The sequence below is a fragment of the Antechinus flavipes genome, chromosome 3 (assembly GCF_016432865.1).
Source record: "Antechinus flavipes isolate AdamAnt ecotype Samford, QLD, Australia chromosome 3, AdamAnt_v2, whole genome shotgun sequence".
Taxonomy (NCBI): Eukaryota; Metazoa; Chordata; class Mammalia; order Dasyuromorphia; family Dasyuridae; genus Antechinus; species Antechinus flavipes.
The window spans coordinates 493,989,274-494,016,978 of NC_067400.1; the positions used below are offsets into that span (position 1 = coordinate 493,989,274).

The 27,705-nt window shown below is 33.2% G+C and overlaps 1 protein-coding gene across 1 annotated transcript in view; it reads left to right on the forward strand.

The window, feature by feature from the left end:
• Positions 1–27,705, forward strand: part of ARHGAP42 (Rho GTPase activating protein 42) — a 405,542-nt gene that overhangs the window by 109,253 nt on the left and 268,584 nt on the right. The window contains exon 3 of the mRNA XM_051986849.1: positions 15,272–15,333. Within this exon, the coding sequence (XP_051842809.1) occupies positions 15,272–15,333 (62 nt within the window). The remainder of the gene's footprint in view (positions 1–15,271; positions 15,334–27,705) is intronic.

Sequence of the window (27,705 nt, forward strand, 5' to 3'; positions counted from 1 at the left end):
AATTGAACTTACATAGATCAGTTAGTCTCCATACATTTGTTAACTTCTCACTTTGTCAGGCAGTGTACTAAGCCATGAGGAAACAAAGAAAAATGCCCGCGAAGAACTCATAGTCTGATAAAAAGCCATATGTAACTATAAGTAGGTACACATAAGCCACATAGAAGGGATGGTAGTTACAAGTTTTCTTTACTATTGTCTGATGGAGGAAAAGGGATGTAGAAGAAAATAAAATAATTTGGGAAAGTGAACCTATGACGAAAGATCATTTTTAAGAAGGTAGTTTAAACTTTTAGATTTAAAATACAGGGATGACCAGAGATGGATCTAATCTAATAAAAGGTGATAGTATGTATTGGCTGAGTGTCTTGAAAATCTAATCAAATGAGAATTACACTAAAAAGCATGAGGGTGGAAGAATGGTACCATCTATATCAAGGTTAATATCTTAAGAGTAGTTCCAATGAAAGAACAGAAATAGTCATTGAGACATCCAAAAGTTCCCCAGAGACAAAATGCAAGAACGGGACTGATGCTCAAACCTATGACCTGAAATGTCTATGTACAATGTAGGCAATAAGAACCAAATACAAGAAGAAGAAGAAGAAGAAGAAGAAGAAGAAGAAGAAGAAGAAGAAGAAGAAGAAGAAGAAGAAGAAGAAGAAGAAGAAGAAGAAGAAGAAGAAGAAGAAGAAGAAGAAGAAGAAGCAGCTAATTTAGACTAAGCATGACTATATATTTTTGTAAAAATAGAGTCAAAGATACTAAAACTCAAAATAAGCTGTTTCTGGCAAGGGGAAGCTGAGGTCAACAAAAAAGTAATTCTTGTTTTGTTTTGTGTTTGTTTTTTAGTTACTTGGGGAGAAAAAGGAGGATCAAAGAAGGATAAGAATTTTTCTTGGAGTAGATGAGATGATAACTGTCAACAGAGAGAAAACAGAGCTGCTCATTTCTTACATTGCTTCTGTTTTCTCTGCCAAAGAGTATGACTTTGAACTTGAAATGACAGAGCAAATATGAGTAACAGGAAGTCGATGCCCAAGATAAGTAGGGAGATCATAAGAGAATACCTAGTTGCCCTTGATGAATTCGTCACCTGGCCTTGGGTCCTGGAAGAATTGAGGATGTTATTGCTAAACTCTAGCAAGTTATGCTTGAAAGGTCCTGGAAAATGAGAGAACTACTACAAGATTGGAGAACAAATATCTCAGTTTCCTGATTGAGTTTCCCCCTTCCCCCTCCTAGTTACCAAAATGAAAAGAACAATATTTTCAAAATGTAGGCTTATGAATATGGATTTGATTTTTGGGAAAATTGCTATGGCTTCATTAAGTACAGATCATGCTAAATTTTAGTTTGTTGTTGGTTTGTTTTTACCTGAAATGAGTATAATTTACTTTGATTTACCCAAACTCTTGATAAAAGTTTCTCATATTTTCTTGTGAAGGAGATAAAGAAATGTGACTTAATTGGAAGACAATTAGATGTATTCAAAGTTCATTAAATGAGCAGACTCAATAGTTGTAAATTGTTCAATGTCACTTTGATAGGAGGTCTCCTATGTGACACCCTGCAGAATCTGTGAATGATCTTGTGCTTTTTAATATTTTTATCAGTGACTCGGATACAATCTTAGATGACATGCTTCTTGAATTTGCACATGACACTGAATTGGGTGAAATAATTAACACCGGGCAATAGAATTGGGATCCAAAAAAGATCTTGACAGGCTGGAACATTGGACTAGGAATTTCTATTTTTGGAAAGAACTAATTAAATGTGTGTTGAATGAAGTTCTGCTCTGAGCTATAGCCATAGAAAGATTCTTGCCCCTACGCAGCCCATGGTCAAATGCAATCAAGTTTATGTGCAAATATGTAGCAACTATCCTTTTGGCAAAAAGAGGAGGGCTCTTGTTTCTTATCTGAAAGGAAGGATCTCTCAGCTTCTAATTTCAACAGTAGGTATGTACCACACTGAGCCATCTACCACAAATTTTTTAAAATTTATAAATATTTTAAAAATAAATTTTATTGATGCTTTTGAATTTTGTATATATGATGCATTGGGATAAGGACATGCTGGTCTTGGATTTAAGAAAACGAGTTCAAATTTGGCTTCAGACACTTAGTAGTTGTGACAACCTCAGCCAGTCACTTTATCTCTCTCAGCTACTGTTTCCTTATCTGTAAAATGGAGATAATAATAGTGTCTACCTCCCAATGTTGATGTGAGTGAAGATCAAATGAGATAATTGTAAGGTGCTTAGCATAATATCTGGCTCATTGTAAATGCTTTATAAATGTTAGCTATTATTACAAATGTCAGTCATTTCTCAAGCTATTTCCTTGCTCACATATTGAACTCTATCCTGCGTCTCAGAAAAGAGTTAAGTAAGATCAGTCTTGTTATTCAGTCTTACAGTAATAATGCAACTTTGGGTACCTGTAGTTCCCTTTCCTTTTGCTTCTTGTCTTTTCAGAGATGGGAAATGTGTGTGCTCTGTGTTCTGAACCAAAAGATTTATCTACACTTTCTTGCCCTGTCCCTCTGGGACCAGCAGCTCTTATTCTCTTAGTAATGTTAAGTTCCCATAGGATTGGCCTATAGGGAGAATTCTCCTATTTCTCCTTGGGTACTGGATAGCATCTGAATTGTTTATTCTCATCACTTTTACTAGGAAGTTAGATCTCTGGGGCTGTGTATATAATTGATTAGTTTCTAATTGTTCTTCCCTGAAATATTTCCTCTTGAGAAAAGGCCTTCAGGGCACATTCTCATTTTTAGGTCTTCCCACTGGATTTAGAGTTGATTGGAAATTCCTGAGTTTTCCACTCAGTCTTTTTGTGCATTTCCTTTGTACATAGGAGAAAATTTATTTATCTTGAAAGGTCCATTCTTGTTCTGTCTCTTTGATTCCTGGGATAGTCCACCCATTCTGTCCCACCTCACATCTGGGGTTTTATGTCTTCCCATATCAGTGTGTCATTCTGAACCCATGTGCATCTTCCCTGTGTTTGCATGGGATATAGGTATGGGGAGCAATGTAACCTTTCTGGATGTGATCATATAACAAGGATGAGGGACTGGCCTTTCTCTTGGTCTTCTAGCATGAAGAATCTTTCTTTCACTTTCTGCTGCCTGCATAATTAAGATGTAGAGAACTCCATAGAAAAGAATGGCAACCCTTGGGTTAATTTAAGACCTCTGATCTCCTGCTTTGCCTATCCTTTTAGGGTAGGAGAATGGCATCTCCATCTCACTGATGAACATTCTCACATCTGGTCATTCCCTTTTCATCCTAACAATTCTCACTTCTTGTAGATCATCATCCATCTTCTTTACTCCCTACCACCTGATTCCTCATTTCCATCTCACCCCTCCTCTGTGGAATTACCACCTTTTGCTCCCATTTCTGTTCTTCATGATATTATTTGTCTTCATTAAAAAAAAAAAAGTTATACAATAAGATAATAAAAACAGAAAGGAAAGATTATGGAGGACCTGGAATGCCATATTGAAGAGTTGGACTTTTTCATTAGGCAATGGGGAAAAAGGGAGGATTCTGAACTCAGGAATTGTTTATTGTTGTGCTCTTAGACATTAGCTTGGCAGCTTTTTTTTTTTTTTTTTTTTGAAAGGAAAGAGACTCAACACAGGGAGACCAGTAAGGAGGCTAGTAGTGTCTTATCAAGATTTATTTAAAAACTAAACTAAAGCCTTGAATGGAAAGGAAGATATGAAATGGATTTAGAAATCCTTTAGACTGCAAGCAATGGGAAAAGAGTCAAAGATAAATGAGGCTTTTAGCCTTAGAAATAAGGAAGTCCAGACGGAGGGAATGAGGATAGGGAGGGAATGAGGATAGGGAGGGAACAAGCATTTATTAAGCTCTTATATGCCAGGCACTGTGCTAAGTACTTTAAAAATCCTTACAAGAACTCTGGGAAATACATACTATTTTTATTCCCATTTTACAGTTGAGGAAACTGAAGCAAAAAACAGTTATGGATTCTGGGCAAAAAGCCCAGGATCATACACAGCTAATAAATGTTTGAGGACAAATTTAAACTTAGGTCTAATTGACTTAATATTAATAACCATAGTTAGTGTTTATAAAGTGCTTTTTATGTTCTGGACACTGTGCTAAAACACTTTGGAATTGTTATCTCATTTGGGCCTCACAAACAATCCTGAAAGGTAGATGCTATCATTATCACCATTATATAGATGAAGAAACTGAGGCAGACAGGGATGAAGTGACTTGCCCAATATCATGCAGCTACTAAGAGTCTGGAACTGGATGTGAATTCATGTCTCCCTAACTCTAAATCTAGGACTCTGCCTATTATTGCATTTGTGTAAAACGCTATCTAGGTTGGCTCTGAATTTCCAGAAAACTATCAGATAGCAGGGTTTTTTTGTGTGTGGTTGCTCTCTGGTGGAAGAAAGTGCTATTCAGCCTCTTGAATACCTGTAACTGTAGCTAACCCCAAATTTAAGATTACCTTCATCAAAGCAACTGTTACAATCCCTGGTTTTTATTTGTTTATTTTTACTAAATCCCCTTTCCTCCACCTCCAAGTCAATTCTTTGTTGCTAATTATTTGAAAGGGGGTTGCTACTCCCTTTGAGAAGGGGGTAGAGGAGTTTGTGGCTATAGATCAAGGACATTTAGAACTTTTGAATTAGAGATCATAGTTATGCCCCAATCCACTAAAATCTGAAGTGATTCATAGAGGTGCTTTAGGTCTAGAGTTAATAATCTCTTGTCTTGGAGGGGGCATGAATGTAAAGGTGGGAGTGGCTAAGGTCATTAAATGGGGAAGTATGTAAAAAGAGAGAACTGCAGGCTTGATTTAAAAGGATAGAAACTTTTAGGAACAGGATAAGTAACCTTGAAATATAATCTCCACTGTTAAAAAAGAATTCCTACTACTATTTGTGTATTTGAATAAAAAGAACATCAAATTTGGTGCACCAGATTTGGTATCTGAGTATGAATTTGCCACATTTCAACTGTGTGACCTTGCCATAGATGCTTCATGTCTTTAACCATATGAATTTCTTTATTTATAAAAATGAGGGAGCTGGACACTGAAGTCTTTCAAGTCTTAATCCATTGGTTGATTTGGAGTCAGAAAATTTGAGGCTTCTCATTTTCTGATAAGGTTGAATTGCAGAACCATTGTATTTAAGAATGTCAGATCTCTAAAGTATTGACTCCATCCTAGAGTATTTATCCTACACATAATTATTCTGAGAAAGATTCTTTATCAGTGTGAACTCCTATCATTATCACCTCTGTGATACTGTGTACCTGTATGTTTAAATTGTCCCTTACTAGATTGGAAGCTCGTTTAGAGCAGGGAAATTTTTTTGCATCATCCTTATATTTTTTGCGCAATAAAATGCCTCATAGGAAAAAAAAAAAACAATAATCTGTTACAGTCCTTAAATGAATATTTATTGTTGATATTATAGGAGTAAAACAGAAAACCAAATTTAACGCAACCAAGTTGACATAAAGAAAAGGAGGGTATTTTTTGCATCAGTCATATGAAATTTCTATACACAAGTGTTCTTTTCTGGAGTCAGCTAAACTGTGCTGACTAAACTGGTTTGAAATGTTATCCCCTAGATTACATCATTTTGAATTCCAGTCACAATTACCATAACAGAAATCAAAGGATTAGTTAAAAGACCTAGGGCAATCTGATAAACACATTAATGGTCTAGGAACTAGCTACAAATCAAGAAAAGTAACATTTAGAAACTTTGGGGGGCAATTGTGTGTCTAGAAAAAAGTCCAACTATTGAGATTCCATTTTTGGCAGGAAACTAAACCCATCAATATTGAAGGTACATTACATCCTGATCCTAACATCAGTGATTTAGGAAATAGACATTGTATATATGGCAATTGTGTTGCAAGCTAGAGTCTACAAGCATTCTCCGCATAGCCTTAATTTTTTTTTTCTACTTTAATAAAAATATCCTTTCTCTGTAAATCTGCTCTTTGATTCATGACTGGTAGTATTAAGAAGACAATGAAATAATTCTTTAAAAGAAGGAGGAAGTGGGGAGAGATCTTATACTTGGCTAGCCAGGATGAAAAAAGAGAGAAAACAATTGTAATATACATATTTTTTTCTTATTCTCCTATCAGCTATTGCAATCATGATAAAAGAACTTAATTTTTTATTTTATATAATTTTTTTTTGGAATTTCAGTGTCCATATTTCAAAAATTTATTATCTCAAACTGTGCATAATGGAATAAAAACGTAAGTTGAAAATGTACCTGTTATAAGGATGGGATTAGTTCAAATATATGTACATGGGCGCTCGGCAGACTGCTTTAAAGAAACACAGGGTAAGCCGAGTTTTAAAATACAACTACCAAAAATGAGGGAGGAAAAAAACCCGTAAATTTTATATAATGTTTTAATTATCATTCAGATATCATAAAATCATTTGAGATTATAGTTTTGACCTTCCCATTTTCCCTTTTCTTTAAAAAAACAACAAAATCTAATTCTTTTCCCACCTAATTAATTAACAGGAACTGATCAATTCCTGGGCTTCAAACTTTCTTTATATTGTAGAATAACTAAAGTGCCTTTTTAATTATCACCAATGGTAATTTAGCAGTAAATAGTAGTTCTCTACTCAAGTATTTTATTTAGACCACCCTATGATTGAAGGATGAACATGAAATAGAATTTGAATACTTCATTAGCAAATGCAGCAAACTAAAACAATTTTGCATTTTATTAATCTTGAATGGTATGTATTTTCATTTCTATGGTGTCTTTGTTAAAGTATAAAAGATTAACTTGTTAATGACAAATAGATTTTCCCCCCAGATGTCTGTATCAGTAATGTACCAGACATCTCTTTTTCTTTCTTTCCTCTCTACACTATAAGTACTATAAGATAAAATCTGTGAAAACTGCTTTAATTCTTTCAGGTGCCAGGACTATTTGAATAACTTACTTAATGGTGAAAAATAGAACCCTAAAAGCCAGGAAACATGTTCAATTTAAACCAAGGCAAAGACATTAAAATATCAGTTTTGATTATCTTAATAAAATTTTGAAACATTTTAGGGAACACTATTAGATATCTATTTTGAACCACCTTTTGAAGGCAGAGAAGATGAAGAGAAATCAATGACAGCCATTTCCTGGAATAAGATAAACAAGTAGGCAGCTTGGAGATTAAAGGCATCATTTATAAGCCATTAATGATCACAGTTGCATGATGCCATAAACAACATTATAAGCATAAATATGCCTAGAAAAGGAGGCATATGTACATAGCAAGAAAAAGTGATAATAAATGTTACCAAGACACTAAAAGAAAAAAAGGAAGGTTTCTCTAGCATATTCTTTTGGTATTTTATAGTGATATTATAGGAATGTAGTTAATAATTACATAATTATAATTATTAGGCCAATTCCCCCAGAAAGATCAAAGGAAGTAGAAAAGGATTAACATATACAAAAATAATTATTGCAACTCTTTTTGTAATAGCAAAACACTAGAAACCAAGGCCTGTTTATTAATTGAGAAAATTGCCAGCTACATGAATACTATTATGCTATGAGAAATTATTAAAAGCATAATTTCAAAGAAGATTTTTATTACCTGATGCAAACTAAATGGACCAGAACCAGGTGAATAATTTCTAAAATAGCAGTTAAGAGAAACAATTCTAGGAGACTTAAGAGCTCTGATAAACATAGTGAGCATGTTTCCAAAGACTTAATGAAAAAGAATGCTGCCTACATCTTAAGAGTACAGTGATAGAGGTAGAGCCAAGATGGTGGAGAGGACACACATGTCTTTCTAAGCTCTCCTTCTACCGTCACTACTAATTAACAAGTTCAGTCTTAGAAATAGTGCTTGAATGGTAAAATCCACAAATATTGGGAATACAACAAATTACCAGTTGAAGATAATTTGAAGGATTGCCAGAAAAGGTCTGTCCTGATTGACGGGAGGAGGCTAGCACAGACAGGGAGGCAGAACACAGAGGCTAGCACACTGAGTGGACCGGGGCAGGCGCAGTCCTTGCAGGTGGAGAATTTGCAGGGAGGCCACTATCACAGGTTGGCTGCTCTACTTTGGTTGCAAAGCAGTAGATCAGCAGAGAAGTTATACAAATTCCAAAGGTATAGTGTACTCCAAAACCCCAGAGCTTAACAAGACCTAGCTACACCCTCCCAGCACTGGAAGTGACTCAGCATGGACCACAGCACAGCTGTGCAGTCACATTCTGCAGCACGGGGCTTTTGCCTAGGTTAGTCACACTTCTACACAGCGGAGGTTGGAAGAGAGACTTTGCCCAGGGCAATGACACTTCTGCTGTGGGGCTCTTCCCAGGGTACTTCCACAGTTCAGTTATTCTTTGCAGCTTGTTTGCAGGACAGCTATTGTCCATTTATCTATCCCTGTCCTCTAGAGATAGCTGGTAATTTCCTTGCCTTAAAGCAGACCCTAAGGTCTTTTTTAAAAAAATGAGTAAAAAAGCCAAGCAAACTCTAACTACAGATAGCTTCTATTCAGAAAAAGAGCAAGTTTTTAACCCCAAGGAGACTAATAGCAGACAGTCTCCAGACATAACCCCAAAGGGGGTTGTAACCTAGTCCCCATCACACAAGGCTCTCCTAGAAGAAATTATAAAAGATCTTTAAAGAGAGCTAGAAGAAAAATGGGGAAAGGAAAGAAAAGCTCTGCAAGAGAGTATGGAAAAGGCATATAACTCATTAAAAGAAAAATTTGATAAAGTGGAAAAAGAAAACAACTTTCTGAAATGTGAATTGGAAAAGGAAAAGAACTCCGAGGGAAACAGAATATATGGATTGGAAAAGATAAAGAACTCCCAGGAAAGTTGGATTTGTGAATTGGAAAAAAGAAAATAACTCAGTAAAAAAAAAAAAATAGTGAAATGGAAAAAAATCCCATAGAGCAAAACAATTCATTTAACAATTCAATTGGACATATACACAAAGAAATTTAAAAAGCTAATGAAAAAAATAACTCATTAAAAATCAGAACTGAACAAATGGAAATGAATGATTCACTGAGACATCAAGAATCAGTCAAGCAAAACTAAAAAAAAAAAATTAAAAAAAATAGAAAAAATGTTAAATATCTATTTGGAAAAACAACAAATCTGGAAAATAGATATAGGAGAGATGATTTGAGGATTGTTTGACTTTCTGAAAATAATGACGAAAAAAAAAAAAGCCTAGACACTATTTTACAGGAAATCATCAAAGAGAATTGCCCAGATGTAATAAAATCAGAAGGTAAAATAGACATTGAAAGAATTCATCAATACCTTCTGAAAGAAACTCTAAAATAAAAACTCTGAGGAATATTGTGGCTTATCAGACTAAGGAAAAAATATTACAAGTAGCCAGGAAAAAAAAATTCAAATACTGAGAAGCCCCAATAAGGATCACTCAGTATCTAGCTGCTTCCATATAAAGGATCGAAGGGCCTGGAATCTGATATTCCAAAAGATAAAAGAACTTGGAATGCAGCCAAGAATAAAATAGACAGCTAAGCTGAGCATTTTCTTCCAGGGAAAAAGATGGACAGTTAATGAAACAGGTGAATTCTATTTGTTTCTAATGAAAAAAACAGAGCTAAACAAAAAATTTGACCTCCACCTATAGGACTTAAGAGAAGCAGAAAAAGGTAAAAAACAACTCTTGAGAACTGCCTTTCTGTTATGGATAGATATAAAGAGTGCATATATAATTTGATTTTACTTTTATAACATAAAAAAAGGGAAGTATAAATGGAAAGGGGATAGTATCAGAAAAAGGGAAAAGGAAAGATAAAAAGAGGGAAACTACATTCCACAAAGAGACAAAGGAAACCTATCTTATCTGAGGGAATTTAGAGAGGAGGAAAAATATTGTGTGAATCTTACTCTCATCAGATTTGGCTCAAAGAGAAAATAATTGACATATTTGGTTTACAGAGAAACTTCTCTCACTTCACTAAAAAGTGGGAGAGGAAAAGAGAAAAGGAAAAGAGTAAAAAGGGAAAAGTACAAGAAAGGGTAAGGGATTCAAAGGGTGTAGGAGTGATTATAAAGAGGGAGAGCTGCAGGAGGCAAGTGGTACACATAAGTTCAATACTGGGGAAGGGGGTAAAGTGGTTAAGAAAAAGAAAAGCATAATCTTGGAATAAGCTTGGATAGCAGACTGGATCAAAAGCCAGAACCCTACAATATGTTGTTTACAGGAAACACATTTAAAGCAGGGAGATACATACAGAGTAAAGGTAAAAGGCTGGAGCAGAATCTATTAATAAAAAAAAGAGGGGAGGGGCATCCTTATCTCAGATCAAGTAAAAGCAAAAATTGACCTAATTAAAAGAGATGAAGAAGGAAACTATATCTTGCTAAAGGGTAGCATAGAAAATGAAACAATATCAATACTAAACATATATACACCAAGTGGTATAGCATCTAACTTCCTAAAGGAGAAGTTAAGAGAGTTGCAAGAAGAAATAGACAGCAAAACTATAATAGTGGGAGATCTCAACCTTGCACTCTCAGAATTAGATAAATCAAACCACAAAATAAATAAGAAAGAAATTAAAGAAGTAAATAGAATGTTAGAAAAGTTAGGTATGATAGATCTTTGGAGAAAACTGAATGGAGAAAGAAAGGAATATATTTTCTTCTCAGCAGTTCATGGAACCTCTACAAAAATTGATCATATATGAGGACATAAAGATCCCAAAATTAAATGCAGAAAGGCAGAAATAGTAAATGCATTCTTTTCAGATTACAATGCAATAAAAACTACATTCAACCAAAAGCTAGGGGTAAATAGACCAAAAAGTAATTGGAAACTAAATAATCTCATCCTAAAGAATGATTGAATGAAACAACAAATCATAGACACAATTAATGATTTCATCCAAGAAAATGACAATGATCAGATATCATGCCAAAATTTGTGGGATGCAGACAAAGTGGTAATAAGGGGAAATTTTATATCTTTAGAGGCTTACTTTAATAAAATAGAGAAAGAGAAGATCAATGAATTGGGCTTACAACTTAAAAAGCTAGAAAAAGACCAAATTAAAAACTCCCATTCAAATACTAAACTTGAAATTCTAAAATTAAAAGGAGAAATTAATGAAATTGAAAGTAAAAAAAAAAAAAAACTATTGAATTAGTAAATAAAACTAAGAGTTGGTTTTATGAAAAAAAAAAAACAATAAAATAGATAAACCTTTGGTAAATCTGATTAGAAAAAGGAAAACGGAAAATCAAATTGTTAGTCTTAAAAATAAAAAGGGAGAACTTTCCACTAATGAAGCGTAAATTAGAGCAATAATAAGGAATTACTTTGCCAACTTTATGCCAATAAATTTGATAACCTAAGAGAAATAGATGAGTACCTTCAAAAATATAGGCTTCCCAGATTAACAGAGGAGGAAGTAAATTGCTTAAATAGTCCCATTTCAGAAAAAGAAATAGAACAAGCTATTAACGAACTCCCTAAGAAAAAATCCCCAGGACTAGATGGATTTGCATGTGAATTCTACCAAACATCTAAAGAACAATGAACTCTAATGCTATATAAACTATTTGAAAAAATAGGGAATGAAGGAGTCCTATCAAATTCCTTTTATGACACAGACTTGGTACTGATACCTAAGCCAGGTAGGTTGAAAACAGAGAAAGAAATGATAGACCGATCTCCCTAATGAATATTGATGGTAAAATCTTAAATAAAATATTAGCAAAAAAACTACAGAAAATCATCCCCAGGAAAATACACCATGACCAAGGAGGATTTATACCAGGAATGCAGGGCTGGTTCAATATTAGGAAAACTATTAGTATAATTGACTATATCAACAACCAAATTAACAAAAATCATATGATTATCTCAATAGATGTAGAAAAAGCATTTGATAAAATCCAACATCCATTCCTATTAAAAAATACTTGAGATTATAGGAATAAATGGACTTTTCCTTAAAATAGTCAGTAGCATCTATTTAAAACCATCAGTAAGCATCATATGTAATGGGGATAGACTGGAACCATTCCCAATAAGATCAGAAGTGAAACAAGGTTGCCCACTATCACCATTACTATTCAATATTGTATTAGAAATGCTAGTTTTGGCAATAAGAGTTGAGAAAGAACTTAAAGGAATTAGAGTAGATAATGAGGAAACCAAATTATCACTCTTTGCTGATGATATGATAGTATACTTAGATAACCCCAGAGCTTCTACCAAAAAGTTATTAGAAACAATCCACACCTTGAGCAAAGTTGCAGGATACAAAATAAACCCACACAAGTCATCAGCATTCTTATATGTCACTAACAAAATCCAACACTTAGAATTACAAAGTGAAATTCCATTTATAATAACTACCAATAGTATAAAATATTTGATAATCTATCTGCCAAGGAAAAATCAGGAACTATGTGAGGAAAACTACAAAACACTTTTCACACAAAAAAAGTCAGATCTAACCAATTGGAAAAATATTAAGTGTTCTTGGATAGGTTGAGCGAATAGAATAAAGATGACAATACTACCTAAACTAATCTATTTATTTAGTGCTATACCAATCAGCCTCCCAAAAAACTATTTTAATGACCTAGAAAAAATAACAACAAAATTCATCTGGAAGAACAAAAGGACAAGATTTTCAAGGGAACTAATGGAAAAAGAAATCAAATGAAGGTGATCTATTTGTACCAGATCTAAAATTATCTTATAAAGCACCAATTACCAAAACCATTTGGTATTGGCTAAGAAATAGACTAGTTGATCAAGGAATAGGTTGGTTTCACAGGACAAAATAGTCAATAATTATAGCAATCTAGTGTTTGACAAACCCAAAGATCCCAAATTTGGGAATAAGAATTCACTGTTTGACAAAAACTGCTGGGAAAATTGGAAATTAGTATGGCAGAACCTAGGCATTGACCCACATTTAACACCGTACACCAAGATAAGGTCAAAATGGGTTCATGATCTAGGCATAAAGAATGAGATTATAAATAAATTAGGAAAACATAGGATAAGTTTACCTCTCAGACCTGTGGAGGAGGAAAGAATTTGTGATCAAAGAAGAACTAGAGATCATTATTGATCACATAATAGAAAATTTTGATTATATCAAATTGAAAATGTTTTGTACAAGCAAAACTAATGCAGACAAGATTAGAAGGGAAGCAATAAACTGGGCAAACATTTTTACAATAAAAGTTTCTCATAAAGACCTCATTTCCAAAATATATAGAGAATTGACTCTTAATTTATAAGAAATCAAGCCATTCTCCAGTTCGTAAATGGTCAAAGGATATGAACAGACAATTTTTAGATGAAGAAATTGAAACTATTTCTAGCCATAGCAAAAGATGCTCCAAGTCATTATTGATTAGAGAAATGCAGATTAAGACAACTCTGAGATACCACTACACACATGTCAGATTGGCTAAAATGACAGGGAAAGATAATGATGAATGTTGGAGGGGATGTGGGAAAACTGGGACACTGATACATTGTTGGTGGAATTGTGAATACATCCAGCCATTTTGGAGAGTGATTTGGAACTATTTTCAAAAAGTTATCAAACAAACGTACATACCATTTGATCCAGCAGTGTTATTACTGGGCTTATATCCCAAAGAGATCTTGAAGGGAAAGGGACCTGTATGTGCAACAATGTTTGTGGCAGCCCTCTTTCTAGTGGCCACAAACTAGAAACTGAGTCGATGCCCATCAATTGGAGAATGGTTGGGTAAAGTGTGGTATATGAGTGTTATGGAATATTTTTGTTCTGTAAGAAATGACCAGCAGGAAGATTTCAGAAAGGTCTGGAACTTTACATGAACTGATGCTAAGTGAAATGAGCAGGACCAGGAAATCATTATACACTTCAACAACAATACCATATGATGATCAATTCTGATGGACATGGCTTTCTTCAACAATGAGATGAACCAAATCAGTTCCATTTGTTGAATAATAAATAGAGCCAGCTACACCCAGTATAAGAACTTTGGAAAATGAGTGTGAACCACTACATAGTCTTTCCAATCCTTCTGTTTTTGTCCGCTTGCATTTTTTATTTCCTCCTCAAGTTAATTTTACATTATTTCAAAGTCTGATTCTTCTTGTGCAGCAAAATAACTGTATGGATATATATACATATATTGTATTTAACATATACTTTAACATATTTAACATGTATTGGTCTACCTGCCATTTGGGGTAGAGGTGGGTGGAAAGAGGGGAAAAGTTGGAACAGAAGGTTTTGCAAGAGTCCATGCTGAAAAATTACCCATGTACATACCTTGTAAATAAAAAGGTATAATAAAAAATTTTTAAAATATATTTTTAAAAAAGAGTAGAGTGATAAAACTTAGTGCAGAATGAGTCTTTTTTTTTTTTTTTGACATAACCAATGCAGGAATTTATTTTGTGTAACCATGCAAGGATTTTGTTTTCCTTTTTTGGGAAAGTGTGGGGAGATGGGAAGTAGAGAAAAAATGAATTGATTTTTTTTAAAAGCACTTTATAGGACAAGAACACAGAAGAGATTGTAATTGGCACCAATATAGGGAAAAATCTATATCAATGAAAGCTTGATTTAGTGTATGAAACTAATGAATTTTAAAGTCAAGATTACCAAAGAAGTAATGCAGCTAATTGGATCTGCAGTGGAGTTAGAGCACCACTGGTCTAAAGGCCAGTTTATCCTAGGTAGCATGAGTAACAAATATGTTAACATGGATATTACTCGTAGAAGAAGGAAGAGATAATAGATTAAAGACATTGTAGTAATAGAATTGATAGGGCTTAGTGGCGAAATTTTCTTTTTGAGATATAAGTGAAATAACTGGTAGACTATTCCAAATATGAAACTGAAACCTAAGAGAGATTTTAGGGCTGGAGATATAATTTCATTAATCATTTTCAGAAGTTGGGATTAGATTGCCTATGGAGAGAGTACTACTTTATTATTTGGCATATTCTATCTTCAGTCAACTTCTTGTAACTTTATGTTTTTTTGAGTTTTTTTTACATTTTATTATATAAGGATTCAGAAAAAGTCTGTATACAACATATATTTATATGTATATATACATATATTCTGTCATGATAGCATTCAAAATTTATTTGAAAATGTTCTTTGAAGTAAAACTTGTGTATTTTTTTTCTAATATGAGAAAATTAATTAATTATTTTGTTTCTTTTTAGCTCAGTCATTAAAAGAATTTGCCAGATTACTTATTGCAGTGGAAGAAGAGAGGAGAAGACTGGTATGTATTATTTTCTGCCATTTTAAAATGTAGCTATTTGTACAAACTCAGAAATGATGACCTGAAATCTTATTTTCCCCCCAACTTATTTGTTCAATGAAATCTGTGGTTTGGCACAGTTTCCAAAACACCAGCATATCTATATTTCAAACTCTCACAGTGTCAGAATCTCAGAAATAAGAACTTAATAAATAAATGACGGAAATAAAACAGCATCAAAGAGTAATTGTGATTGCTAATATATGCAGACACATTTCAGTAGCATCCATTTTTTAAAAGAATGAAAGGGTAAATATTTTATATCAATATTATTGTTATCTAACATTTTTTCATCTTAATTTTTTCACTGTTTAAAGTTGTCTTTATGTAGCTGTAGTAATTGTATTCATTATTCTTTTGGTTTTGCTTTGTTCATTTTGCATTACTGTGTCTTACCATGCTGCTTTCAGTCTTTCTTAGTGATTGTAACTTTTGCCATTAATAGGATTCCAGGAATAGCATATATTAGAATTTTTCTTAGCTGTTCCCCAGTTGTTTCCAACTGCTGTTTCTGCTGTTTATAAATAATACTGCTATGATTTTTGTTTTTGCATAATTAGGTCTTCCCCCTTATTTTTCATATATATACACACACACATAATCATGTTAAACATTTCTATATTAGTGATGTTGTGAAAGAGCAATCAGAACAAAAGGGAAAAACCACAAAAAAGAAAAAAAAAAGGAAAGTAAAAACAGTATGCTTCAATCTGCATTCAGTCTCCATGGTTTTATGGTTGGATGTAGATGGCATTTTCCATCTATTTACTCCATCTACAAGTCTATTGGAATTGTCTTGGATCACTGTATTGTTGAGAAGAGCTTAGTCTATCATAGTTTATTATCACACACTGTTGTCATTGTATATAGTGTTCTCCTGGTTCTACTCAGTTCACTCAGCATCAGTTCACGCGTCTTTACATGTTTTTCTGAAATCTGCCTGCTTATCATTTCTTATAGAACACAAGTATTACATTTTATAAATATACCACAACTTATTCATCCATTCCCCAATTGATCACATCTCCTTAATTTCCAATTACTTGCCACCACAAAAAGAGCTCTTAAAAAATTTTTTTTATATATGGGTCATTTCACTTATTTATGATCTCTTTGGGATACAATAGATCTTTTCTTTTTGTTTGTAAACTCCTTGTGGTTAATTGATTTTTATTCTTTGGACACAGGGAAGTAATATTTATTAGATCAGAATTTAACTAACTAAAGTAAAGTAGAAAGGAATTTTAGAGATGAATTACTCTATCTCTGAGTCTTTTGAGTTTTAAAAATGCCAATTTCATTGGTGTGGACACTCATTCTACTCCATGGTTTCATAGATCACTTATTTTTATGATTGAACAGTTTAAAACATGGTGGTCAACCTTCTGAAGGTAAGCCTTTTTGGACTTAGGCTCATCTTCAAATGATGGGCACATCATCAGAACTATGATTAAAATTGTGATTCTATTTTTGTTGGCATCTAGAAATCACATTATATATTGTTATATTAAATATTTTTGGGGGAATCTATTCCTCTGCTACTTTCCTAAAAGATAACTCTCTAATTTACATTGACAAAAATGAAATCTTTTGAAACCTTGGATACCAAATAGAATGTGAAGGAAAATCTGAAAATGAAATAGACATAGAGGATTAGTATTATTAATGGCATGAGCCTTAAGGGAAGTGCTTTTATGTGACTTAGAAAGACATAAGGAAATGTACTTTCATTGGAACTATCCCTTAGTGACGTGCTTATTTTCTGTTGTTTCATAAAAACTGATTGTGTGTTTTTGTGTTGTTAAATTTTATTATAAAATACACATAATGTCTATTTTATTAAAGAGCTTAATTTCTACTGCCTTCTTTTTTGAACATTTTCTTAGTAAATGGAATATCTTTACTTAATTAATTTAAAAGAACTTTTGGGAAGGAAATCAGATCGGTTTTGTTCCTCAATATCTTCTCCAGATGAATCTAAGAAAAATGACCTCTGAAGTTTCCATGGACACAATGCACATAATTCAAAGTGCACCTGGACAAGTGAAAACACATACACACACACACACACACACAAATCCCCAAACCTATTCACTCTTAAGCCAAAAAAAATTTTGAATTTTCTTTTTATTTCAAGCCTTGGCTGTTTTGATTTACTAAGTTGTGATGAACAAATATACCAAATATTATTTCTACCTGTATAATATCTTACATCCTTTCTCTCCATTCACATAGGTACTATCACAGAATAGAGTTAGTATAAAACAGAACAGAATTCATTTTTTAAATCTAAAACCCCTTCTCTCTTTGAAATTTCCCTATTACTTTCTAGTATACTACCATCTCTTGTTACTCAGGCTTAGAGCCCCAATGTTATCCATGACACTTTACCCACACTCATCCCAAACAGCAAGTCCATTTCCACATTTTGCTATTTCTAGCCTTCACAATATCTGTCCTATGTACTTCCATCTCTCTACTCACACAGGTGCCATCTTGCTATCAGATCCCAGTTCTTCCCCACTGTGGTTTATCCTGTCATTCGGCATCAAAGTGATCTTCCTTAAGTGGAAATCTTATGATGTCATACTTCTTTCTGCTTCATCCCATTCATTAAATACCAGTAGCTCTTGCTTCTGTTACATTCCCAGAGCTGTAGAAGTGGCTTGGAATATCTTGGGAATTGTAAAAGGAGTTAAAAAACGTGGTTGGAGTACTGTAATTGAATCTAATAGATTATAAATCTCCTAAGTTCCTAGAAGATCATTTTTAAAAATGATTGTTGATTGAATATTCTCAGTCTTTCTTAATGCAGTTGTAGATACCATTTTCCCTTTGCATAGGTCGGACTTTTTCATTTTGATCCCTTCAAAGAAATTGTACCTTCTGTGAATCACAGATGTCTCTGTTTGCCCTTATACATTCAATAATTTCAACTTGTATTATGTGTTTTTTAATTGTCCCAGTAATTCACAAGTTTCATATGGATAAAGACTGTTTTCTTTTTCGTCTTTGTATGGCAGACATCCATCATAGTGTCTTGTATCTGACTTTTCTTTTTTTCTTATTAAATATGTTTTATTATTTTTAACAATAGCTCTTTATTTTCAAAATGCATACAAAGATGGTCATTTACCTTTGCAAAACTTTTTGTTACAAATTTTTTCCCTTCTTTCACCTCACCTTCCCCTAGATAGTAATACAATATATGTTAAAATGTCCAGTTCTTCTGTACATATTTTCCTATTTATCCTGTACAAGAAAAATCAAATCAAAAGGGAAAAAAATGAGAAAGAAAAAAAGCAAGCAAACACCACCAAAAAAGGTGAAAATACTATGTTGTCATCAATCAGTCCCTATGGTCTTCTGTCTGAATGCAGATGACTTTCTCCATCACAGCTCTATTAGAATTGGCCTGAATCACCTCATTGTTGAAAATGAGCCAAGTTCATCAGAATTGATCAACATAATCTTGTTGTGTTATATATGTTGCTGTGAATAATGTTCTCTTAGTCCTATTTATTTTATTCAGCATCAATTCATGGAAGTCTCTCGAAGCCTTTCCGAAATCATCCTGATGATCTAGAACAATAGATGGGACAATACAATTCTATAATTCTATAATATTCTAGAACAATTGTGTAATTGTGTAATATTCTAGAACAATAATATTCCATGACCTTCATATGCCATAACATATTCAGTCATTGCCCAACTGATGGGCATCCACTCAGTTTCCATTCCTTGCTACCACCTTGCTCCAAATAATTTTGTGTATGTGACTCTTTTTCCCTTTTTTATGATCTCTTGGGGAATACAGACTTGGGAGAGACACTGTTAGATCAAAGGTTATGCACAATTTGATAGCACTTTAGGGATAGTTTCATATTGGTCCAGAGTGGTTAGATTAATTCTCAAATCCACCAGCAATGTCCCAATTTTCCCACATTCTTTCTAACATTTATCATTCTCTTTTCCTATCATTTTAACTAATCTGAGAGGTATGTAGTGGTACTTCAAAGTTGTCTTAATTTGCATTTCTATTATCAATAGTGATTTAGAGCATTTTTTCATATGACTAGAAAGAGCTTTGATTATCTGAAAATTGTGTTCCTATTTTTTGACCATTTATCAAGTGAAGAATGACTTGTGTTCTTATAAATTTGAGTCAATTCTCTGTATATTTTAGAAATGAGACCTTTATCAAAACCTTGGATGTAAATCCCCTTTCCCCCCAGTTTTCTGCTTTCCTTCTGCATTTGTACAATGCAGTTTTGTTTGTACAAAAACTTTTTTTAATTTAATATAATCAAAGTTATCCATTTTGCATTTCATAATGTTCTCTACTTCTTCTTTGGCCATACATTTCTTCCTTTTCCACAAACCTAAGAGGTACTTTCTTTCTTTTTTTTTTTTTTAATTTAATAATTACTTTATATTGACAGAATCCATGCCAGGGTAATTTTTTTTACAACATTATCCCTTGCACTCATTTCTGTTCCGATTTTTCCCCTCCCTCCCTCCACCCCCTCCCCTAGATGGCAAGCAGTTCTATATATGTTGGATATGTTGCAGTATATCCTAGATACAATATATATTTGCAGAACTGAACAGTTCTCTTGTTGCACAGGGAGAATTGGATTCAGAAGGTATAAATAACCCGGGAAGACAAACAAAAATGTAGATAGTTCACATTCGTTTCCCAGTGTTCTTTCTTTGGGTGTAGCTGCTTTTGTCCATCATTTATCAATTGAAACTCAGGTCTCTTTGTCAAAGAAATCCACTTCCATCAAAATATGTCCTCATACAATATCGTTGTCGAAGTGGTACTTTCTTAATAAATGTGACTTTAATTATAATTATAATATCCCATAGTTGAAAGGAAATTTAAATGTTAACTCTTCCAATTCTTACTGGAAAACATGAGATTTATTTTTGAAAATTGTAGAGGGCTGAAACTATTGGGTTGATACACTGAGGTTGGAACTGCTGAGTGCTTGAGGCTAACTACTGGTTGGACAATATGGTCCTTTCCACTAGCTATACTGGCTCAATGATTGGTGTATAGAGGATTGTAGGAGGGACTAGAGGGTGGAGTAAGATGAGCGAGGGACACACTCTTGGTGGTAGATGAGGGAGAAGGTGGTCGTGGAGATTCTGCTTCCATCCTGTTCCATCCTGTGTCTAAAGACTGAGAATAAAGATTAGACTTTTGCTTACCCTGACTCCGGCTGATTCTGGGGTATCCTGGGTGCTAGCGTGGTCGTCATGGAAAACCTGAAGTTTATTCATGGCACATAGTATGAGAACATATTACCTATAATATTTGATTAATTAAATCTCCCCATTCTTCAATATATTGTATGAATGAGATTTTTCTGGTTTATTTCTATTTACTTAATTAAAAAAAATAAATTAAAAAAATCCTTACAGATAACTTCTTAGTAAATTGTTTTATTTAGCTTTACTCAAGAGGGATTTATTTTGTTTTGTTTTCTTCTGAAATATCAGAAAGGTACTATAAAGCCATCTTGAACCCATTTTGCTATTAAGAAGTAGTATCCAAAACTTTTATGAACCACATGTGGAATATATGTGTATATGTGTGTGTGTGTGTGTGTGTGTGTGTGTGTGTGACATTTATACTTATTATTTGATTTTACCTATCAACTTTGGGGATATAACCTAAATTGTTTAGACCATGTTCGTTATTTTTTTTAAAAAGCACAGTAGAATTACATCTATCTTCAATTGTGATTTTTAAATGTAGAAGAAATATATAACTGTCAGGTTGAATTTGAGGTTTTTATGCCATGTGACATATGTTTGAAGAAGTCAAGTGTGCCAGGAGCTGTGGTTGTCTCTAGAGAGAGGAAGAAAAAAAAAAAGGAAATTTCTGCTGAACCTTAAGGAGTTTATGTTTTATTGATGAAGAATAGTGAATATGGAATTGTAGTGTCTTAGTGGAGGAGTGATGAAGCAGGAGACCCATGAGGTCAAAGATGGAGTCCATTTATTTCTAGTCCTCTTAGTCCCTAAATACCTTAATAGGGTTGCATCACTACAGCACACTGAGCATGTGCCAACTATAGAACCATTACATCACCATAGCACACTGCTATACATATGTAACTGTCTCTAACTGTACAGGTGGTTGTGCCCCCTTGACTTCTCAGGAAGGGTGAGAACACAAAGTACCCAAACCAGACATTGTCAGCAGGATCCCTCTGGGATGAAGGGTTTTATACCTTACCCCCACTATCTGTGGCTTTCTACATGGAACTTTGAAGGAATAAGCACCTGTAAAACAAAACAATACAAACATAACCATCATTATAGAACATTTCCATGTAGTACTTCAACATCTTGAAGTTTGATTAAGATTACATGAAAATGTATGTGATTTTCTTTAATCTCATAAATCAATTTAGTACCTAACCATATTTATAGTTAGTTCAAGTAGAAGAAGTCGAGTCTAGGCATTGCTATAAAAATGAATTTGAAGTCTTACCTGCCCTATTGATTGGGACAAGGTAATATAATCCCTTTAAGTGATCCTGTGTAGAAATTCAATCTAGTTAGCTTGTCAGAATGAGGCAGATATCATGTTATGGTCAAATTGAGCCATTCAGTAGAGATGGTACTTCACTAACTCCTCAAAACTAACACGTTGCAGTGGCAACACAGAGCCATAACTCTTCTGTTTTATCTGCCTCCTCCACATCTGGATTTTTGACCTAGCTTAATTTGTGTCAAACTCAGGAGACATCTTAGACTTTTTCTTCTCAAATTAGTTCCTGTTCTTGGTCAACTCAAAATTATCTTTGCTTATTTTTCTTAGTTTGATCTCCCTGGGGAGACAGAGCTTAACATCCTAATCATGTTTGAAATCTGCATTGTGCCCCAAATTAACAATTAATCTGGTCACTCAACCTTTCCCTCTACTGCCTCCTCCACTCCCTACTCCCTAAATGGTAGCCTGAATATATTGTCATGAAGTTGGACATATTGCTTTATTACATTCAATTTTTGAAATGACTCCAATTTCTCTTATCCAGCTAACTTCTTCCATTGCTGGTTCCCTCGGGATATGACACCAAATTTAGTTAATTGCTTTAGATACTAGAAAAGATAAGGTAGGGAGAGGTAGACAGAAATCTACCTTTAACACAAGTACCTTCTACTTGGAAGAATATTTTAAAGAATTACAGAACAAATGAAATAATTTGATATACATTTGATAACTTTAGAAATTTCATGAACTGTAATAACCTATTTCTAATAACTTTTATAAAAAAAGTAGAGAAGACTCATTATGGGCTAGAGAATTATCTCAAACTGACCTTCCACACACTTAGGGATTTGGAGAATACCAAACACATTTTGTTAAGCATTTTTTCCATCATTTTGAAACTGGTGTATATTTCAGGGGAAATTTAATCCATATTTTACTGATTCATTGACACTCAATTTATCAAATTACTGGTTTGTGAGAGCAATTTAATCCTTAGGCAAGTCCAATAAACTTTTTTTTTTTTTTTTTTTTTTTTTTGGTAAATGTTTTTAAGCCTTGTTTTCTTTTAACTTAATGTCACATTCTAGCCTGTACTAAATGAACCTTGAACCTGGAAAAAGATTAAGTTTGATTTAAACTAAGAATCTGTAATTTCAAAGAGAATTTGCAATAGTTGGTGGCTTACATTCTTTTCTAATAACAACAATTTTTTCCTTTATTGATTTAAAATTTTGTAACAATTTTTCAGAATGTAATTATTGATTCATTAGATAATATTGAGATTTAAGCTAGGTACTGCTTTCTATAGAGTCCAGGAAATTTAGAAATCATCCAATTATTATCTCAGATAAAGTATAAAAGATAAATAAAAACTCAATGAGCATATGAATTCTGATGTCTTTTGGTTGTAAATTTAACTTCTGTTGGGAAAAAATGTTAGGTATGTGATAATATACCAACAGTCTTATGCAGTGAATTCTTTATGCCACCTGAATTGTCCCAAACTGAAAATTCCTTTAAGAAAGATTGGGGGAAGGGAGGGCGAAAAAGAAAGGAAGGAGGGAATCAATTGTAGTCTAGACTGAACAGGAAAAGTAGGATTTTGAAACAGGTTTCTGGACTATTTGGACTTTGGTAGAATTTTTTTTCTCCCAAGTACTTTAGAAATTGGACAGAATGATAATTTTTACATTTATAGAATTATGGAATGTCAGAGTTGGAAGGGAATTGAGAGTCTAATTGAAAGTCCATCCAATTTAACTGATACCTTGGTTTAGCTATCATAGTCCCTTTTATAGTGAGCTTCAATAAGTAGTCATTGAACCATTGCTTGAATATCTCTGTTCAGGGGCAGGATCCTTGAACATAATACACTTCCTTTTATAACCCAATTCCCCAGCTTCTGGGCAAATTCTCAGTTTTAGAAATTTTTAAAAAATTTTTACCTAATTCTTTCCCTATTAAAATTCTACCTATCAGTTCTCAAATAGCATAATCCTAAGGCCCTTTACCATGCTAGTCAAATATTCCTCTTAACCCTCTTTAATTCATTACCCAAATTGAACTCAATATTCTTTAAATGGTCTGACCAGAGCAGGATGTAATTAGACAATCACCTCATAGTGCTTAACAGTGTGTTTCTTTTAATGTAGCCTAAAATTATATTAATCTTTTTCTCCTAAATAAGCAGATCTTCCCCATTTTACACTTATCAAATTGATTTTTAGAACCTCCAAAATTGCTGAGGCTTTACAAACTTTTGATGATACAGAATTCCAATCCTGATATCCTAGAAGTGATGAAATAGATATGGCATTCCGTTACATTATCTAAAAAGAATGTAGGCTTTTTGAGAGCAGGAAATTTGTTTTCCTAAATCTCTTTCACTTCATAGTGTCCAAAAGAGTAAACTGTAAGTCATATACATTCTCTGATTGTTTTAGTGAGTTATATAAGTCTATAATGGGCTTACTTTAGTAAGAATAACAAAATGTTATTATATATGAACAACTCATTTGTTTAAATTTTTTTTTATTTACTAATTTTCCCCTCTCTTCATTTGTTACCTTCCCATAGAACTATCTCTTGTAACAGAATTTTTTTTAATGAAAGAAAAGGAGAGGAAGAGAAAAATAATTAGCAAAATCAATCACTGTACTTAAAAAAAAAATCTTTATATGCAGGGCTCTAACACTGTGGATTATTCACTTTGATAAAGGATTTGAGAAGAGATGTCTTTTATATTAATTCTTGTTGATTTTTATTTTGGTCTTCAAAAGTTTTGCCTACAGTCACATCTATGCCAAAGAAGTATAAATTTGGGATAGCATTAATTCTTTACCCCCCCCCCCAAAAAAAAAATTCTTTTCCTTTTGCAAGCTGCAGGGTCTCTATTTTTGAAACAAGTAATTTAAGGGCTTTGGGAGGTAGTTTTCTTCTTTCCATTTACAATGTTTCTATTTTTTGTGTATTATTTACTTGGCTCTGCTTATTTCATTTTACATCTGTTTGTGAACTTTACATCTGTTTGTGGTCATCATATTCATTGCTTCTTATACGACAGTAATCTTTTTTTGCATTCGTGTACCAACATTTGTTTAGCTGTTCCCTAAACAATGGGCAACTGCTTTGTTTTCAGTCCTTGTCTACTACGAAAAAGTATTATTATAAATATGTTTTATGTATTAGAATATGAAAGGCAGATCATGTTGATTATATGAAATTCAAAACCATTTGCACAAACAAAATTAATGCATGTAGCATTAAAAAAAAGCAAGTAGTCAACAAGGGAAAATTGTATTTAATTTCTTGCATAAGGGCTTGGTATTGAAGATAAATAGACAACCAATGTGTATATAAATATATATGTGTATATATATATATATACACATATATACACACAGGCAGATGGTATATATATATATGTGTGTATATATACATATATATATACACATATATACACACAGGCAGATGGTATATATATATATATACATATGTGTATATATATATATATATATATATATATACACCTCCCTATATATACATGCATATTTATGTATATATACATGTGTATATATGTACACCTACCTATATACATATGTATGTGTTATACACACATGCATACACATAGGCCATTCTTCAATGGATCCGTAGTCATAGGATATAAACAAAGGTCTCAAAAACAGAACTATATTTTTGATTTGACTTTATTGTTTCATTATTTCAAGGATCCATAAGATTTTGGATTCAATGGAGGGAATATGGATACTCCCTCTACTGAAGTGAAATTCCAGTTTTTCCTTTCTTTTAGGAGATAGTCTCTATGAATGATTAGATATGAGTTTTTTTTGGAGGAGCTGTTGAGTGGAAAACCTGGTTATCAGACTTTTAAAACTTACCTTCAATGGCAGACATATACAAGATATTGCCTGGCCCATACTTGAAGTCTTTGTAACTTTTTAGAAATTGCCAAGACTTATACTCTATTGGGAAAAAAAATCCTTAGAAATAAAGGTCCATGGAATGATAGATTTAGAAGTAGAAGGACTTTGGAGCTTTAATGAAAGATAATATAGAATGTGGTATTTTAAAATGTTTTATTTATTTATTATTATTTTTAAAATAGCCTTTTATTTTCAAAATACATACAAAGAGAGTTTTCAGCATTCATTATTGTAAAACCTTATGTTCCAATTTTTTTTTCTCTTCCTTTCCCCCAATCTCCTCTCCTACCTCCTCTTGCAGGTAATGCAAGATAAGTTAAACTTGTACAATTTTTCTAAACTTATTTCCACATTTATCACGCTGCACAAGAAAAATCAGATAAAAAAAAAGGGAGAAAGAAAAAAAAGTAAGCAAACAACAACAACAAAAAAGGTGAACATACTGTGTTCCACACTCAGTCCCTGCAGTCCTCTTCTTGGGTGTAGAAGGCTCTCTTCATCCCAAGTCTATTGAAATTGCCTTGAATCACCTCACTGCTGAAAAAAACCAAGTCCATCCCAGTTGATCATCACATAATCTTGCTGTTACTGTGTACAAAGTTTTCTTGGTTCTATCATTTCACTTAGCATTAGTTCATGTAAGTCTCTCCAGATCTTTCTGAAATCATCCTGGTGATTGTGTTTTATAGAACAATAATATAGAATATGGTATTTTTAAAAGACATTTAAAAATAAAGGTAATAGTCTTAAAATAATCTACTGGTATTCTTTATTCCAAGTAATCATTTCCCAGAACCTTTTGCATTATTTCTTTTATTATGTAACTTTGGCTTGAAGACCCAGTTGTATGGATTTTGCTTCTTATAAAATGTTGGCATGAGCTTGTCAGGGGAGAATAGAGAAGTTTCTTTGAATCTTCTAGATTCTCAAATGAAGATATGAAGAGAGAACGACTTTATAAAGAACCTAATATCAGTGGAGTTGAGATTTACTCTTCATTTAGGCTGTAAGTATAGGAACCAACTTAAAAATGCTATGATCTTCGAGGAAATAATTTAATTTATTGGTGTGCTTCAGGGTACTATTATGACTATGCAATCAAAAACTGTGTGAGGGGCATTAATGAAAATCAACAATTCCTCTTATGTTCATTAAATTCCATAAATGATACTTGGTATAGAATAGGTCTAAGAGTTTGTAGTGAATATTCTGTTCCTTCTTTGAGGGGCACTCTCTTGTAGTTAATTTGCTGAATATCAACATCTATACCTCTAAAATAATATTGTTACATTGTAATATGCAAGGATTTATATGAATTGACACAAATTGAAGAGAACCAGCAGAAGAACTTTTATAATGATTACAAAACTGTAAACAAAACTATAAAAAATTTAAGAACTGTGATGACACAGTGATATCACAACTATAGAAGACTGATGATGAAGAGTGTTACTACTTTCCCCCTTCAAAGAGAGATATGGAATGAGATGTGCATTTTCTGCATTGACCAAGGTGTGCATTTATTTTCTATTAATGATATTATTTGTTATAAGAAAGGCCTTTTTTTCGGTGGGAATGGAAGGAAAAGTTAGTCAGGCAATGTAATTATGGAAGAAAGAGAAAAAGGAAGGAAGAAAGAAAAGAGCAACAGAGAATCAGTATTAAAAAATGAAACAGGAGAGTAGAAATAAGTTTAGAAGAGAGTTCAAGAACCAAAGATCCTGGATTCATTTTCCACTTTTGGTGCTTACATTGTTCTTAACTTTTGCAAATCACATTTAACTTTTCTGAATCACAGAGATGCAGGGTTCCTAAGTTAAATCTATCTATTCAAATAAATGATTATCCAAGTGATGCGTAGTAGTGGAAAGTCAC